The 11,335-nt window shown below is 34.9% G+C and overlaps 1 protein-coding gene across 1 annotated transcript in view; it reads right to left on the bottom strand.

Moving 5' to 3' along the window:
* LOC110024003 (hydroxyproline O-galactosyltransferase HPGT3-like) overlaps positions 1–11,335 on the bottom strand; it is a 38,665-nt gene that overhangs the window by 9,038 nt on the left and 18,292 nt on the right. The window contains exons 5-6 of the mRNA XM_020723703.1: positions 3,103–3,163; positions 2,899–2,971 (exon numbers count right to left, since the gene is read on the bottom strand). Of these exons, the coding sequence (XP_020579362.1) occupies positions 2,899–2,971; positions 3,103–3,163 (134 nt within the window). The remainder of the gene's footprint in view (positions 1–2,898; positions 2,972–3,102; positions 3,164–11,335) is intronic.

The raw sequence follows: 11,335 nt of genomic DNA, 5'->3' as shown, positions 1-11,335 counted from the left end.
CCCCCCCCCCCCCCCTTTCCTGCAGAGAATGGCAGGAAGGGAGTCCAGGGCTCTGGAGGGAGAACCGACGGCTAGGGTATGGAATCTAGCTTTGATACCGTGTTGAAATTCAGAATAATGCGAAATATTTTTTTTGATTTGAAAAGGGGTATAAATAACATTTACATGAATCCTAAAATAAGAAAGACAATAAAAAGAAATAAGATGAAATGAAAGATATAACTCCTAAGATCTCCAATTAATCAATTCATATTAACTAATTAGAGATAAACATCTCGAATTAATCAATTCATATTAATTAATTAAATAGGAAAGAAAATAAAACAACATAAAATAGGAAAACCTAAAATAGGAAAGGAAATAAATATAATTAAAGAAAATAAATCTAAAATAGAAAAGAAAATAAAGTTATATTAGAAAATAAATCTAATCATCATAATTTCTAATATGAATAAATTATTTCCTAATATAATTTTTAACAGTATCTAATTCATCATGAATAATCTTTAAACTATGTAAACTACTTTACTTCAAAAGAATTGTTCGTCCACTCCAACAAATATTTTGCAGAATCTAATAAATATTCATTCTACGTCTCTCCATCTCCTCTTCTTTGAGATTATCAATAGCATAGTCATTCGCAAGCACACTACAATTTCTTCATTGCCCCTATATGCATCATAATCCATTACAACATATTTAGATTTATGTTCTGAAAAAACTATCAAATGCTTACTTCTAATTAAAATTATTATAAACTGCAATAAAGGACATGAAATATGTGAAATTAAAATAAGGCAAAAGAATAATGATATGTTTAAATCCTAGAAAAGTTTCTCCAGAATACTTAAAAACTTTACTAACATAAAAGCATGATCATAAAAAGCAATGCAACTAATCACCATGAATGCTTATATGTTGAAAATCCAAAAATATTCTAGCCATGGTTTGATTTTTAAGGTATTAAGTTGTATTATTTTTCCACGCCCCTTTGATTTCACATCTAATTATTCATTTGCATATTCCTCAAACGTTTATACTAACAATGTCATTGAAACTATTATTCACAGTGAATTTACATTCGCTATTGAAGGTGATGTCAAATATACCATATACCTCATAAAGTGAAAATCAACCTTAAATGTAATGATTCATGGATAACGCCATCCGAAACTCAAACTGCTATGCCTACGTTTATTGAAAAACTATTAGCTAAAGAATTCACCAGAACAATTTTTCCAAAGTAGGTAAATTTATGAGGATATAAAGTGTGAATGTTATTTTCTCATGGATACATAAGATAATTATGCCATTCACATTTCAATGATTTAAGGTTATTCTAGTCATGCCATTAAGTTTGTTAACATTAACTAGTAGTTCGACAAAAAATAGTGTAATAACTTCCTAGTAGTTTACTAGCAATTTATTAAAAAATAATTAATAATTTATTAGTAATTTTAGCCAGTTAATATATTATTCATTGATAATTTCTTATTTCTTTCACTTATAAATATGAGAATTCTTAGTCATGTAAGACACTTTACAGCATGAGTAAATTCTTAATATGAATGTGGATGTCTCTTCTTCATCTAGTATGGACTTGATCTTTAATTAGTAGTGAAAATTAAATTTTGAAAGGACATCATCTTGTACAAACATGAGGCTTGTTTTTTTGATAATTTTACTTTCCTTCTTTTAACACTTCATCCTCAATATATTATCTTATTAACTGAAAGTAAGATTACCACATCCAAATTTATGGTAAAAGCATGAATTTTAATTGTGCAAGTGCCTTTCATGATTCTTAATAGTTGGTGTTTATTTCTGATAAGAGTTTATACAGCTTCATCAAAATTGAATTTACTATTTTTTGCTAATATATGAGATAGTAAATGGCAGCTTTGGTTTTGTCTAAATCAAATTTTGTCTCTTTTAATATTTGCTACATTCCGTACATAATCTAATTTGAAATCCATAAAGACTAAGATGCCTTGATATGAATAAATTAATACTAGTTTTAAAATAGAGGAAGAAGTAAGAAAATCCTCAAAATTGATGAAGCACTACTAATGTAGTAAATCAAACTAATAAAAGCAACCCTTGTCAATAAATGAAGACAAATCTTCCGCAATGGTTTCAAGGTTGCAATTATGCCAAAATTTTGTCAATTCTAATTTTCAAACCTAATAAGTATAAAAAATAGAGAGAAACCTCTATCAAGCATCAACAGTTCAATTCGAGGAACCAATGGATCTAAACACAAATAAAAAGCAATAAAACAAGTTTTGCCATTTCCCTTCAAACAAAAAGAACAATCCCGAAACATGAATTCAACAATGTACAATATTGTTTTCACAGTTGTTAGCCAAAAAGGGCTTCTAATTATTAGCCATAATTTTGTAAAAAAAATTCCAGAAAATAGATTTAACGCCTCATATAACACTCAATAGAAATGAATAGAGGATAAGAATTCAAAATGCCAACTCTAGATAATGGGGATGAAGCTGTTGATGGTTATGATGATAAGTTTCTTATTATTTAAGCTTGATTTCAATGTTCATAGCATTGTCAAGTTTACCTTAAACCTGGAAAAAAAGTCCACATAAGGGGTAAAAAAACATCTCAGGTGTTCCACATAACAAGAAATAATAGGGTGGATTAACGTGCATCTACTAAAGTTCTCCTTGTTCAAATCAACCCAAAAAACAAAAATTAGAGCTATGATGTAATAAGTTTATCATATTGTAAATGAAAAATAAAAACAAAAAGGCAATTTGAAACATATTCAGATCACATAAGATAATAAAAGTAATTCTCCAAATCAAAAGTATTTGAAGAAATTATCCTTTACATCCTAAAAATACTAAAGCGTGAAACAATTACTCACACACTACTTACAAGAATCAGGAAATCATTGGTCTTGAGATTTTCACTGTCAATGTGACGATCCAGGCTATCTCCCCGATTAGGACTGCAAACTCATTATTCAAAAAGAAAAACAGATAAAATTAGATAGAGCTACTAGTCAATTAGAAGATTAGAACATGATTAATGGAATCACAGCAGGCCATAGCAAAGAAATATGGAGCTCTATCACAAAACCTCCGGCCAATTACAAAACGAAGAACCACACCCTTCTCCTCAAGCTTTTTCAAGGCATCACCTGCAGGTGGGCATCAAGTAGATTGTTTAATAATAAAAAAAGGTGCCCTCAAATGATAAATAAAATTAAGACATCAAACTAAATAATAAAATTTGCATAAATACTTTTAGAAGTTATATTAGAAAATAATTTATTCCTGTGAGAAATTATGAGAAAATTCAATGTGAACTAAGTGAAATAATATTTATGGATTTGACCCCATGACCCCATGACAGATTTCAATGTGAACTTCTGATTCACAATTTCAATATTGAAATCTTTCAATAGAAACTTGATGAGTCGATCCACGTACACGTCTTGCTTTTGTTGCTATAACAAGAGTTATTGCTTGACATAAAACAGATAGTGAATTTGTTTTTGTCTTTTGTTGAATATTTTTCACGACTCGATAGATTATTTGGTAAGGAAATGATTTTTTTTTCCATTTTTCAACGATTAACCAAACATGTTAACTAATCAATTACAAGAAATTGGATCGAATTTTGTTGTTTTTCCTCTTTTGTTAGAAGTTATATTAGAAAATAATTTATTCCTGTGAGAAATTATGAGGAATAAATTATTTTCTGATATTATGAGTTATTTTCTTTCCTATTTTATATTTATTTCCTTGGTTTAAAGTTATTTCATTTATTATTTTAGGTTTTCCAATTTTATGTTATTACTTCATATCCAAATAATTAATATAAATTAATTATTGGAGATATTAGATGATATATCTTTCCTTTCATATTATTTCTTTTTTATTATCTTTTCTATTCTAGGATTCATGTAAAGGATAATTTATATCCCCCTTCATTTCAATGAAAAAATTGCTCGTTTAATTTTATTTCATTTCACATTATTTTGAATTTCAATATGGTATAAGAGCCTTGAATAATCCTAGAGTCTCCTACTACTGGAAACTTCCTATTCCCTACAACCGGCAATTTTTGTCATGCTGCAGGCACTTTCTCTATCTCCTTTTTCCAATTTTTTATGCCGAAAACTTGCTCCTGCAAATGCTTCTCTCTTCCCTCTTTTGCCTCTGTGTCAAAGCACTACCCTTTTCTCTCTTCTGCCTCGTCGATGTCAGTTAACGGGTGATCACAGAGATGTCTTCATTGGCAACTAGAAATCTACATGCTGAGAAGGTTCGACGCATCTTCGAGAGATTCGCCTTTAATGTTGACGAAGTATTGAATCGCAAAGAGGAGTTTTTTTCTCGCTCATGGGCTGTCTAGGCAAGCAAAAACTAGTGGGAGCGACTTTTTCCCCAGATCCATGTGAACCTCAGAATCTAGCTCGAGGGAGAGGGTAAGGTGATGAACGCCCATGAGCATTTCGTGAGGCCATTATTCTCTTCCCCACTCATTTCCGTGCCATGAAACTACTTAAAAGCATGCTCTTTGGTGCGGGCGAGTATGGTGCTGCTAAGAAGGCTCTTAAAGAGGCTTTCTTTCTGCATCCCGACCATGTTGATATCTACTGCAAACTAGGCTCCGCTCTGCATTCGATGGGTAAGGACGAGGGAGCAATTCAAGAATTTTAGAAGGTTTTTGATCTCAAACCCAGCCATGTAGAAGCGGAGTATATAACCTTAAGGGCCTATTAATGAATGTTGGGAGGTTTGCAAGGGCAGCGGAGATGTAAACTAGGTTTTTGGTTGTTCGACCCAATAGTTGGGGGGCTCAGCTCAACAGGGTTGTAGCTTTTTTGGGTGCCAACGAAAATAAGGAGGCATTCAAGATGACCAAGAGGATGAAAGTTTATGATGCAATTGCTCAACTTAAGATGCTTCATAAGAAGAAGAAGCACAAAAAAGGTAGTGGTGTTGTTGATGGAGAGGGGGAGTTTCTCATGGTGAAACCTTCAAAATTCAAGAGAATTGGAAGGAAAACAAGTTTGAGGCGAACTCTTGCAAATGCTTTGGAGATCAAAATTTCCAAGAGGCTCACTAGAAAGGCAGGCTTAGAGAAGATCCTACAAAATTTGCTTCAGTTTCTCAAGGCAGAAATATTTCAAGTATCTGTAAAGGCAGTCAATGAGAAGATTTTGTCAATCATGGATGCTTCAGGTCGAGTGGATTTGGGTATGTTCTTTGTAGTCCTTGCTCCCATGTCCAACTAATAGGAGGAAAAGGGTAGTCTTTGAGGCCCTCTTATGGCGACAGACCAATGAAGGCAGCGGGACACTAATCAGAAGAATTCATGTCATATCAAGTTGTTTCATGCAACAGACCCTTCTTCGTAGCCTGTTCCTGCGTCAGACCTTTATTTGGAGATTTTTTTTCCTACAACAGACCCATTCTCTGAAACTCTTCTTCCTGCATCAGGCCCTTCGGAAAATTTGATGCAGCAGATCTTTCCTCTAGAAGTTTTTTCTAGCATCAGATCCTCCTCTGGAATCTTTCACACAATAGATCCTCCTTCGAAACTTCTCCCTGCAGCAGTCTGGCTTCCTGGTTTCCAGTAGTCCAGCTTCCCTTATTTTCTGCAGGTCCCTACTGCTAGAGGTGAAGTTTTTTTTCTTGGAGGTCCTTCCTATTGTTTTTTGGTGCATGTTCCCTATAGCAGTCTGGCCTCCTAGCTTATAGCAGTCCGACTTCCCTGATTTCCTCCAGTTGTCCAGATTTCTAGCAGTTTGGCTTCCTGATTTACAGCAAGCTGGCTTCCTGATTTCCAACAATCTAACTTGATTTCCTACAGCCTTACAACAACAGTCTTCTCTTACCACTGCTCGCATCCCAGCTGATGCTAGGCTTCTCGAGGAAGATACGCATGTCGGCCATTTTAATTTTAAAACTTTAAACTTTAATGATTTTTGAAAAAATGAGATAAGTTTTATAAATATGAAAATAGTTTTAATATAAATTTAATTTTTGAATGCAACATTTTAATTTAAAAATAGATGAGACCAAGCGAGTCTCACATTTTAGATAGTTTAGGTGACTAAGCACGATACCACAAATAATACACTTAACCCAAAGAATAAACATATCATTTATAGTAAGCTCAATCACATAAACTAAAGAATTTGTGACATCTGTTTGGTTTACGAAATATTTTTTATGAGGCCAACAAGTTCCTCTACATAATATAAGGATTAGATATGATTTATTTTACATGGGTTCCAAGTTCGTTATAGAGGTAAAACACTATAGTTAATTTTATCTCAAATGACCGGGATCATTCAAGAAAACTTTCGATTAAGATCAGTGATTTTATCTTCAAGATTTAAAAGTTTAGGTTTCCAAAATTGGACATGAGAAAATCAAATGGGAGTGGCTCAAAATAAGAACAGTTATTTGAAGGAATCCAAAAGAATGAAGTGTAGAGGACATCACACATCCAGGGGAAACCTCGATGACATCTCAACTATCTTATTGTTTGGTCTTATATCTTTGAAATGATGTTATTTAATGTTTAATCCTGCAATTTATTTAGAATTTAGGACTTATATTCGCACGATATTCGATCGTGCAAATGACCTAAAAATATAGGAGGATTTACACTGTATTGTACGGCAACCTCGGAATCCTAAAGTGTTAGGACTTATAATTGCACAACAGGGTTGTGCAAAAGCCTAAAGATGATACGTGAGGGTTTATGCTGCGCTAGGCAAACTACATCGAAATCCTATGAGTTGTTGTTTAAACTAAAGAAAGTGATCGATGATGTGAATATATTTTGATGTTGCAGATCCATCTTGAAGTGGCTCCTCTGTATGTCCCAGTCATGCTGCCCATGGTGTTTGATCCAAGTTTTTCGTCGTAGCAACTTCAGGTTTGTCATTAATCCTATGTAATCACTAAGTTTTCCTACAATAAGACATAGTGTGTATCAAAGCAATAAAACATGCAGTATAAAAGAAGAGAATAGTATAACATTCTAGGAGAACAATATAACATGCTAGGAGAACATTATAACATGTTATGAAATAAAATGTTGTAATGTAAGTCAAACTTGTATATTTGGGAGACCTGCTGCTCTTTTAAGCTAGCTATTATTCACTGCATAAACAAAAGAAACATTGCCTGGAAAACTCAAGAAAATCGACAAATAATCCACGAAGGAAAACTCAAAAAAATTGGCGAGTAACAATTCAAATAAAACTATCAAGACCTCGGGAAAATCTCGTAGAAAAGACCATGAATGTTTTGTCCAAAAATTTGTGTGTGTGTGTGTGTGTGTGTGTGTGTGTGTGTGTGTGTGTCTGTATATATTTGTACTCGAGGGTCGTTGAAAACTACTATAGGTCACCCGGATGTATAAAGCCCGCCACTCCATCAAAATTCTACTTCTTCATGTTTACTAAACCTAACTTAGGAGGGTACTCCTTAGCCAGTATCGGTAATCAACAAGTGGACAACCCAGTTGTAACTCATTTTAAATTTAAAATTTAATTAAAATTTAAATTTTAGCATGCACATATATTTCAAGCATACAAAAGAAAAATTATACTAATTTTGTAGTGAAAATATTTTTTTTATAAATATTGTATCTGTTATTATCAATTTGTTTTATCAATTTTTGAAAAAGGAATAGTTGTCCATGAGTCGATCACATCATCGGACGTAGGACCGCCAACAACCTAAGATGGTACGGGTTCCCCGCTAGTCTTATGTCGGTGAATGATAATTTCATCCTACAGTTCATCATGTCCTAGAATTGAGTCATGATGTTGTATGATGAGATATCATTATGCTCCACCACCAGCGTGTCTTTGTCATCATCGCCCTAAGCCCCAAAATAAAACCGACATACTTGCTACCTTGCTTGATGATTTCATATATATCAAAAGACTATATATGAGCACTTATATATCAGACAAACACAGAAAGCTGAACCAAGAAGCAAGAAAAAAAAAATAAAAATAAGGATGAAAGAGAGGAGGAAGTAATTCACCCAAAAGATCGAAACACTAAATGGTGGAGCAACCCTCAAAACTATGACAAAAAGATTTGAAAAAAAAGGGCCCAAGATCCTTGAATCAATCCAGAGGATATCATCTTCTCAAAGTTTATATAATTGGATCAACACAAAAAGGGTATCCTTTCCAAATTTTTGTTTTAAATAGATTTTTAAATAGTGAAATGGGCCCAGAACTAACATAACACTGATAGCCACGGCTCCACCACCTATATATACTTACACCTCCAAATCTGAACCCAAATGTGGTACTTATGTTATCCAAACTTTAATATTAAACCCCAAAAGAACTTTTTTCCAAATGAAAACTTTATGAGTTTTCAAATCCTTTCATGAATCGAATTTATTTCAACTTTATGATTTCCCGAAATGAAGTTGTAAGAACACTTCATATTTCACAAATCAGATAAAGAAAAATAATCTAAGGACAACAAACTTCTAAAATTCCAAAAATTATGCCAATATTAAAACCATTCAAAACCTTAAACAAAAGTTTGCAATGAGATATGAACCCAACACCACATATAGGAACCCAAACAGATGCTCTCGAGTAGGAGCAGCAAGAGGAGCCACCAACCACACTCAGTCACACAGGAACCACAAGAGAAGGCTCACGGATAACAGCAGGAAGGAGAGCAAGGACTTACGGGTAAGGCCAGGAAAGAGAGCAGGATCCACGGGTAAGGCCAGGAAAGAGAGCAGGGACTCACGGATAAGGACAGGAAAGAGAGCAGCCAAGCCTCACAACAAGCCCACAAGTAGAAACCGTGAAATGCACAACCAAGCTTCAACATAAACTTACAATTTAAGACAGTAAATAAGACAAAGCTCTCGGGCAGGGGCAATTGAAGAAAGCTAAACCCAAACCAACTTTGTCACAGACCAAGGAACCTCCACAGTAAGGCTCACGGGTAAAGGGCAGCAAGAGGAAAGCCACAAAGACAGCAATCACCAAGTAAGGTTCACGGCCAAGGCAGCAGGAAGGAAACCACCATAGGTATTGTCATTGTATTACCTTTGATATACATAAGAGAGTGAATGGACAAACTATCATAAACTATCCAAATCGAAGCCATTTTCATTAAGTAAGATATAGTAATGAATCGATCAGCTTAGCCCAAGCATTCCTATATAGAAGTCAAACATTCCCATATAGTTCCTATATAGAAGTATATATTGAAATCATGAATTTTGGGATGACAAACTTGATTATCAATAAAAATCTCAAAGGGGAACATTATATCCAGAATTTCCAACCCAGACGAACCCAACAGAGGGGCAGAACAGGAAAACCGTGACCAACAAAGTTGAGCCCAGGAAGAAGAGCAAAAACAACGAACCACAACAGGCATACCCGATCCCAACAAGAAGGGCAAGACAAGAAAAGGAATAAAATATAGTTTCAATCCAACTAAACCCAGTAAAAGAGAGAGAGCCAACAGATAATCTTTTGAACCAAACCAATTCCTTGTTTCAAATTCAATTAATCCCATTATAAAGAATAGAGAAAAGAATACAGTTTAAGCCAAGACCTCACCTAGCATATGGACAAACCGAGCCCCTCACAGGGCTAAATCAAACCTAGCAAATGACCAAAAGGACAAGCCACCACCAAACCAATAACCGAGCCACCAAACGGCTACCCCAAATTATTAAACGTTTCCAATATTTAAGTTCGAATAAAGGGAGCAGCAGGATGCAAAACCGAGCCCCACCAAATGGGAGAACAAAGAAAATATTTCCAACATGAATCCATTCCAAAAAAAAAATTCAAAGCCAAATCCAACAAAAATGGGAAAACAGAGAATAGTTTTTCAACATTCATTCATCCCAAAAGAACCAGAAACCGAGCCTCACCAAATGGACCAAAACAGAGAAAATTTTCCAATAAGGATCCAACTTCAAAAAACCAAAACCGAGCCCGACCATATGGGAAAATAGAGAACAAAATTTTCATTTATAATTTGATTCAAAAGAAGCCCAAACTGAATCATCACATATGCGAAGCGAGCCCATCATAAAGGCAAAACAAAGAACATTTTATCAATAATTCCCATTTAACAGAGCCAAAACCGAATCATAACACATGGGCAAACTGAGCCCAGCATACGGGCAAAACAAATGAAAATATTTCCTGCAAGAATCCACTTCCAAATAGCTAAAACTGTATCCCAACAAATGGGTCAAAACAACTAAAAATATTTTCCCTTGAAGCCTTATATTTCAAAGTATTGTGCCAGCATATGTTTCAAATAGAGACAAATAATAGGAAACATATAAGTATGCATACATCCCTAAAGCCAACATGACTCAACATAAAAATGGATTCCAGCATGGATTCTAGATGAGCAAGCATCAATCCAAAATTCATATCCATGACTTTTTATGTATTTTAAGCAGGAAATAAACATAAACCATCTTTTTCCCTAAACAAATTGTCGAGATATGACTGAGATGGAAACAAAGTTGTGAGAACTAATTCTAATTTCCTTAATTGGTAAATCCCTTAAATTAATGAAATTAGAATAAATCTGTAATCCCTTAAATTAAGGGAAATAGTTAAATAGTTTACTAGTTTTTCTCCTTTTAATCTCCTATATAATATCTTGTATGATCAATTCAAGAGAAGAAGAGAAATACAAATAATTTCTTTGATTTCCCACATGGTATCAGAGCCCAGGCCGAAACCCTAGAGGACACCGCCTTTGTCGCGCTTCTCCGACTCTTCCTCACGTTCCTTCCGAGCACGGGCTGCTTCGGTCCTCTGCCTCGATCCAGTAGCAGTTGACAATCGCGAGTCCTCTGACGAGCAGAAGCGACAAACAGAAGCGGCGACTCTTCCGAGCACGAATAGAAGCGGCGACTCTTCCGACCATGAACAGAAGCGGCGAGCACGAGCGTCTCTCTTTGCCGAGCACGAGATTCCAGTAGCGACTCCCGCTTCGTCAGAGAGGGGCAGCACGTTGTCACGAGGAAGACCGTCCTTTGCCGCTGCAATCCTGTGCCGGAGATCTCGCGATCTTTGCCGCTCTTTGGATTTTTCTTTATTAGTTGCCTTAATTGTTGTGATTCTTTTACCACTCCAGGTTGATTTCTAGCCTTAATTGCTGCAAATTGTTCTTCCTTACCGTGTCAACGTCTGAAACCACTATCTCCAACTACTTCAACAATTCTGAAGAATACAATGTTGTTCAAAAAATTGGAGAGTTGCAGAATATTCGGGCATCCAATAGGTTCAATGGGAAGAACTATCTCAAATGGTCCC

Source organism: Phalaenopsis equestris, unplaced genomic scaffold (genome assembly GCF_001263595.1).
Source record: "Phalaenopsis equestris unplaced genomic scaffold, ASM126359v1 Scaffold000240, whole genome shotgun sequence".
NCBI lineage: Eukaryota > Viridiplantae > Streptophyta > Magnoliopsida > Asparagales > Orchidaceae > Phalaenopsis > Phalaenopsis equestris.
This window is presented reverse-complemented; position numbering and strand designations above follow the sequence as displayed.